This window comes from Argentina anserina, chromosome 7 (assembly GCF_933775445.1).
Source record: "Argentina anserina chromosome 7, drPotAnse1.1, whole genome shotgun sequence".
Taxonomy (NCBI): domain Eukaryota; kingdom Viridiplantae; phylum Streptophyta; class Magnoliopsida; order Rosales; family Rosaceae; genus Argentina; species Argentina anserina.
The window spans coordinates 7,160,377-7,167,914 of record NC_065878.1 but is presented as its reverse complement, the minus strand read 5'-3'; the positions used below and the strand labels follow the sequence as shown (position 1 = coordinate 7,167,914).

The window sequence follows — 7,538 nt, the reverse complement described above, 5'->3', positions numbered from 1 at the left end:
AAGGATCATTTGCTTAAAAAAATTTATTTGGCAGTTATTAACTAAATGATAAAAAGAATATATCATTATTTCTACAATGATTTTTTCTTATCATGTTTACTTTCATTCTTTATATATTCTTCACCATGTTCACCTGCTCATTGAAATGCAAGAGTGAGCAATACCGTTTTTATTTCTTTATGATCTAAAAGAAATAAAATTTGTACTGTTAGTTAGATTTAGCTGTTGTATAAAATTTTGATGTTTAACTGACAAAGAAGGTGTCAACAAAGGGAAGGGGTAAGGCAAAGCAGGAGCAAACACATGTCACTGTTTTTTTAATTACCAACTATAAATATGAGATCGTGCGGAGTATTATCATTTGTGCATCCCACACATCACCAAGCAGTGGACGATCGCATGATCCTATGTACTTTCACTACTTTGCGCTTACCATGCATGAGCTGCCAGCGGACAATTTCATCATTCCCATATAGAGATCATTTTGTTGTGTTATGTCTGTAAATAAATGACCAAATATCACGCAAATGTAATGTAAGCGCAATACTAGCGAACTATTCTCTACTACTGAGTGATGAACCATTCAGTTTCTGTTTTTATGACAAATGAATCATTTAGTTACGTATTCATCCAATATGAGTTATATGACAATCTTGCTTCCAATCTACAAGATCCTGTAATAACGGTATATGGTGAAAGAATTGTAAATTAGAACATTAAGTAACATGTCTAAATTGGTAGTATTTGTAAATTGGAACATTAAGTAACATTAAGTAATAACGCGTGGGCCTTCTTGCTAGTATAGACATAGTAGAGGTAGATGGAGCAAGTAAAATAACTTGTAAAGAAATTCAAACTTCTAATGTATTTTATCATGTGAAATTCGCATGTACTTATACTTTTGTAAGATCACCTACAACTTCTATATTTATTTAATTACGGAAACAAAATAACAAAAATAAACTACAAATGAAAAATCTATACCCAGCTGATCCAACAAGGCTTGGGAGTGGGACACCAAAAGGGAGAGACAGTTTGAAAATCGGTCAAGGAGATCAAAGTTAGCTGCCACAAAGTTTGCTTCTTGAAAGAAATGTCGAAATCTTATAGAAGAGAATGATGAATCAATTAACTATGTAACCACTAACAATAGGTATGGTATAATTTCTAGATGCATTCTTCTCTAAATTGGAGGATATTTATACAGTACATATTTACCTATAGCTACGTATTAATGGGAATATAATAGTAGAGCTATGTATGAAACATAGATACTATAAGTCATACAATTACAACCACATTAATGCAGTAGAAATCTTGTCTAGTAAAGAGTCCATATTTGTTGCTTCTAGCTAGTAATGTGTTGTTATAGATTGGAGCAGTTCACTTAACACTCCCTCTCAAGTTGAGGAGTAGATGTCTCATATACCTAACTTGTCTAGTGAGCTGTGAAACATTTTAGCATGAACAGTTTTGGTCATAATATATGTGAGTTGATCTTCAGTGCGTACATGTGGCATGTTAATGATTTATGCTTCCAACTTCTCCTTGATGAAATGTCGATCAACTGCAACATGTTTTGTTCTGTCATGTTGAAATGGATTGTGTGCTATGTCGATGGCTACTTTGTTGTCACAATACAAATTCACAATATTCTCGGGTTTGAATCATGGCATGAAAAGTCTGAAATATTGAAAGAACTTCACATTATTTCGTATCAATTAAATCCAACTCATCGAGGTGAAATCATCAACATATAAGATATACCATTTCATTCCTATGTGCGTTAGTGGACCAAGCCCCCAAGCATCAAAATGAAAAAGATCAAATGGGGCAATACTTCTAGTCAAGCTCAACGGATAGCTCACACGGTGACTCTTTTCCAAAATGCAAGTGTTGCATTTAAAGTTTGATGGCTTATGATGCTGAAATAATAAAGGAAAAATTATTTGAAGATAACCAAATAATGGATGTCCTGAATCCCAATCTCTTATGCTATAACCCTATTTGGTCTTCATCAGTTGATGTTTTTGCTAAATCTTGTGCACTTCACTAACACGACAATTACTAGCAGATGTCATCTCCATGTAATATAATCTTCATTTCTCAATATCCCGCCCAATGGTTTCCCCTATTCGGATGTCATGAAATATACTACACCAAGGGAAAAGAATCACACGACAATAAAGTTGTTTGGTTCTAGTTTGACAGACAAGAGGTTATGAGAAAAAGAAGATAATACTGTATCCATTAGCATTGGTTACGCTAGACCGGTGAACTAGCGTTAAATGGTGAATATTGCTAGAGTTATTAGTCATATGCTCAGTTGCACTAGAATCAATTATCCATATATCTTTTCCTATTAAAGGCATAATTATCTGAGAGCAAAGAGCAAGATGTACCTGAAGTAGCCATGAAGGTAAAGTTCAGGTTACTAGAGTAATTACCATGAGTAGGTTTCTCAGAAATTGTATTCAAACTCAGGTCTGGTGATTTATGGTTTAGGGTTTAGATTATCAATGCCATATGTCTGGGTATATCCTTTAGCAACTAACCTGGCTTTGTATCTATCCAATGTACCATCAGCCACGTATTTCAATGTATAGATCCATCTGCACTCGACCATTCTCTTCCTTGTTGGTTTTGGCACTAGTTCCCATGTGTGATTCTTTTACAAGGCTTTTATTTCCTCCTCTATAGCCTTGGTCCAGTTAGAATCCGCTAGAGCATCCTGTACTTTATTTGGAATGACAATAGTAGATACATGAAGTATAAAAGATGCATATGACCTAGATAACCTATGGGAGGACATGTAATTGTTTATGGGATTTGGCCTTGACTTTAGGATCTCGCTCATACTGATCTTTTGGTTGGCCACAATTTTTTTTCTTTTTCAAAATGGCAATCTAGACACTTCTACAATGTTACTTGGTTTTGTTTCAGAGTTGGGCTCATAAATATCATGAAGTTCAGACACATGGTTAATAATTACCTTCAAATCATCCTTAGGGAGCATTGGTGTTGATGGGGTATTGGAAGGGGAAAAACAATCTTTCTCTGGTGATTCTGGAGTTGGTTGGTCAGCTTCTAATGTGGGTGACTGGGGTGACTGGTTACTCCTTTTAGAATCTTCATGTTCTATTCTTGTCACTAAAGTATCTTCATGTACTCGGTCAACCACATGAACTGAGGGACCCAAGAAATCCCTTAGAGACTCCTATTCCTCAGTTTTACTCTTCCCCTAAGAGGAGTCTACGAGGAAAAATATAGTTCATGTTCACAAAATGTAACATACATGCATGAAAACTGATATAGGAACGTTCCGAAATGAGGTTATAACATCGGTAACCTTTCTTTTGAGCGGAAGCATAACTGATGAATACACACTTTTCAACACAAGCATCCAACTTAGTCCTCTGAGTGCGTTGGAAATGCATATATGCTACACAACCAAAAATCTTTGGGTCAAGGGCATGTGTAGGTGGTAAAGGCAAATAGCTTGCAAGAGCTTGAATTGGTGTTTTTGGTAGTGGTGGAGAGTTTTCTTTGGATGTGGACTGAAGGACTTGTGTAAGTAGTCTATTTATCAGATATATAGTAGTGAGAATAGCATCACCCCATAAATATTTAAGCATATGAGCTCCAATCAATATGGAGCGAGCAACTTCAAGAATATGGCAATATTTCTTTCGTTCTGCCACACCATTTTACTTAGGGGTTCAAGGATAGGTGCTTTGATAAATAGTGTCATGTGTAGCTAGATATTGGTGAAAGAGATGGCTTACATATTCTCCACCATTATCTGTACGAAGCAATTAACTTTGTAACCAAGAACTACCCATTATTGAATAGTACCAAGTTTATGTATTGGAATGTACTTTTGCTGCAGTATCTTTAATAACCTACAAAATCATCATCACCATCACTGTTTCGTCCAGAGCTCTAATCGTAGTCTAACCAAAAAGAAATGGAAAGAGTTCTTATTAGACCATACAAACTAAAAATCAATGTCATTTCAATTTGTGCGGTCATCTTGCTCTTTGTGGCAGCCACTGCGGAAAACTTGAAAGCTTTGTAGACCTTGAATTGAGAAACATTCTTTGAAGCTTTGAAATGATTCCACACTTTCTGGTTTATTTTGGTGTTCAATTTGGAAAAAAGAAGAAGCAAAAAACACTGCAAGGAGCTGGACATTCTTATGATGAGTTGGGGTTCGATTCCTGAGGATCGGTTCTGGTCCATTTGTCAACACGATTACGAGCATTGGACATCTGCAGACATTGAATTTTTTTTGCAATTTACTTGAAGTTGAAATAGGCCAAGGTAGAAATTATGCATTCTGTAATTAATACCTGTTTATCCCAATCCGTTCTGTAGGTAACTATGATCAGCACTAGTGTCTGCACTAATGTCCCAAACAACATTCCCATCCAAACACCCTATGGAAGAATTGACATAATGAGTTAAAAGAACTTGTATATATACCAGAAATAGAAAAGAGAAAAGGAGGAGAAGAAGATACAAGAATTGCTTACTTTGACTTGTAGGTCTAAAACATAACCAAGCACAACTCCAACAGGAACACCTACTACGTAGTAGCATGTTATATTGATACATGCCACAACTTTCTGTCGTCCAGTTCCAATAGCAACTCCTGTTGTTCAAAATTATAGCCTATAATTTATAATTTTGTACCTCTATCTTTTTCCAGCTTGAAAGTATCATTGTATGCATGAAAATGATGAAATACATTGGTTTATAAAAATCTAACATGATTTAAACGTAAATACCAGAGAGCACAGGCTGAATGCTGTTCATCAATATGGAGAAGGCCAGTAAAGGTGACAAATCGGCGACGCCTTTAGCCACCTCTTCATTGTCAGTGAAAATGTAGGCGAATTTCCCCCTTAAGGATAAGAAAAGCAAGAAGAACAGAAAACCAATGGTGATTGACGTTATCAGAAGAACCACAACTGAGTACTTTGCTCCTTTTGGGCTACCTCGTCCAAGTTCATTTGACACTCGTACACTAGAGAATATCAACAGCCAAACATCAGTTCATCACAACCATGATTATAGTACTCAAGCATATAGTGAAGTCCTACCAAAAACTCAGTATTTGAACATTATACGAAAACAGGATAACAAGAGTGGTAAGTACCCAGAGGCAGCTAAGAAGCCCATGGATATCATCAATTCCCACCCATAGAGGTTGAGACTGCAGTATTTTAAGCACACATCTTAACGTTAAGAGTGCTGCTAAGTACACCAACAGATGAAAGGAAAAAAAGAAGGGAATAAGCTATATTCTGAAGCAGATTGATGGTATGTTATGATGGACTTACCAAATTCCTAGAGCGCCGATTGCAACCTCAGCATTTTCCATGTTCCCAGTCAAAAGAATCAAGACTGCATTGTACCAGAGCTCGAGACTGTTAAAGAAAATCAACTTCAATTACATATACTCAACGGATCAAAATGTATACTATGAGCTGGGATCTGAGTCATTTTTCATTCTTGATCGAAAACCATGACATTGCTGCATGCATTAATATTTATTCTTTCATCAAATATGAAATCTATAGAGAAGCTGGACTAGAGGATATTATGGCCAAGACAGAACTTGTAAAAATATATTATTAAAGACCTAAACTACGGAGACTTTTGTGCTTCAATCCTGAACTTAACATAACCAAGAATTTCAAGTTTCTGATAGAAAAATGAAATTTTGCTTCTTTGAATGTAAAGCTACCCTGTATCCATGTACTAGTACATTTAAGAACTATATGAGAACTCTAACTTGATATGATACATGAGAACTATATCAGTCTGTATGTTGCTTGCACATTTAAGAAGAAGCAACATCAGAATAGGAAAGAAGAGAAATTTAGAAAATTGTTACCAAAGCATAACACCAGAAGACAGAGAAAGCTTGATCATCCCCCAGAGATCTTTGAAAGCTAAGGTGGAGAAACCCTTCCAAGTTTCTGGACATCCTCCACATAAAACAAATAAAAGTTGACCAACATTTGGTATCCAATATGATGTTATTAGAGCCACCATGACACCAGGTATCCCAAACTTAAACTTCACAGTTAAGAGCCATGAAAGGAGGATATGGATTATAAGAGCAAATGTTGCCAAGTAACCGATGACGACATTTCTGCTCTGTGATTGTAAAAACATTTGGCAGGTAAATGATACGACCAAGGCGAAAACCCCAGGGATTGTCCAGATACCAATATGTCCTGCAACTTCTGAAACGGTCTTGTCTTGGCCTAAAGCCTTAAAAATTGGGCTTATAAAGAAACAAACAGGAACAAGGAGCAATGCGGTCGTAGTCATTATTATCCATGATCTTTGGAGATATACTCCAAGCATGTGGTATATCTTTGCACCATATGATTGGCCACAAAGCGTTTGCAGTGCACTAGCCATTCCCATCTGTAAACGTTTAATCACGACTCTATTAACAGATTGCATATATCGTAGCACAGAAAATGATTGCTATCTAACATTGCCTCAATAGTTTCAGACAAATAAGAAGAAGAATATAACCTGGAAAATGGAGCTAAACAAAAACATACATACGTACCATGATGCCATTGGCGAACCTAATGAATACTGTGAATACAAGAGAAAATGCAGCTAATTCAGTAGAGCCGATGTGGCCAATAAAGGCTTGACTGATGACGGTTAACCCAAAACTTGAGAATCTGGTTATTATAGCAGGTCCAGCCACCACCCATATCTTTTTGGATTCGTTCCAAAACTTGTACTTGACACCCGAATCTTCATCTTCACCTCTATTAACATTACTGTTGCTGGTGCTAGTTGTCTGACTTGTCTCTACTTCCAAATGGTTATCCTTATTGTCTTGTTCCATATTGTCAGCAATGATTCAACGACTTAATTCTCTGCTCGAATGTACATACGTACTCAACTGACCTGTATATATAATTATATATTGCAGGCATATTAGACTGGAAAAATGCAACTCAAGATCCATGAAGAAACTTTTATCTTGCCTTGGTCAAAAAACTTTGAACACCGAAGAAAACAAACCAGAAAATATATACACATTAAGATGATGACTAAACTGAAAATGATAACTTCACCGATTCACCGGTCAAAACAGAATGACACGACCTGAGACTGTGGGCCGGTTGGTGTGCTCCATATCAAAACACTCTTAAATAACTCTAGCTATAGACACATGAGAACTCTAGAGTCTTCCGGCTAACACAGTAAAGAAACTAAAGGTTGGTCTGCAACTTAAAACATTGCACCCAGTTTATTATGTAAAAGGAATTTAATCTTAGGAGGATACTCCGCCATTCTAGACTCTAGTTTAAAGCTTACAAAACAGTGCATGAGAAATTGAGGATCAGAAGAGGACGTCCATCCTTAGGCCGCGCCGGATCGATCGGGCAAGAGTGTGTGTGTACTCACCAAGCCCCCTTATCTTCAGAGATTTAGCAGTACGAGGATGACAAGTGAAAAAGAAGAAACAGAAAGATGATCATTTATAACCAACT

The 7,538-nt window shown here is 36.5% G+C and overlaps 1 protein-coding gene across 1 annotated transcript; it reads right to left on the bottom strand.

Annotated features, from left to right (window-relative positions):
• Positions 1–4,196: 4,196 nt before the first annotated feature.
• LOC126803480 (protein DETOXIFICATION 21-like) lies at positions 4,197–6,886 on the bottom strand. The gene is made up of 8 exons (XM_050531283.1): positions 6,596–6,886; positions 5,903–6,444; positions 5,346–5,432; positions 5,162–5,218; positions 4,791–5,029; positions 4,536–4,654; positions 4,353–4,439; positions 4,197–4,271 (listed from the first exon to the last, which is right to left on the bottom strand). Exons 1-8 carry the CDS (start codon positions 6,884–6,886, stop codon positions 4,197–4,199), a joined length of 1,497 nt encoding a protein of 498 aa, XP_050387240.1.
• Positions 6,887–7,538: the final 652 nt, after the last annotated feature.

Bases quoted from the DNA above. Each gene is read 5' to 3' on its own strand.
- LOC126803480 (XM_050531283.1), bottom strand. From the start codon at position 6,886: ATGGAACAAGACAATAAGGATAACCATTTGGAAGTAGAGACAAGTCAG. The intron at 5,030-5,161 runs GTACTTACCACT...GATATTCTCTAG, and splicing joins GGCTTCTTAGCTGCCTCTGG to TGTACGAGTGTCAAATGAAC. The intron at 4,440-4,535 runs GTAAGCAATTCT...ATTCTTCCATAG, and splicing joins TTTTAGACCTACAAGTCAAA to GGTGTTTGGATGGGAATGTT.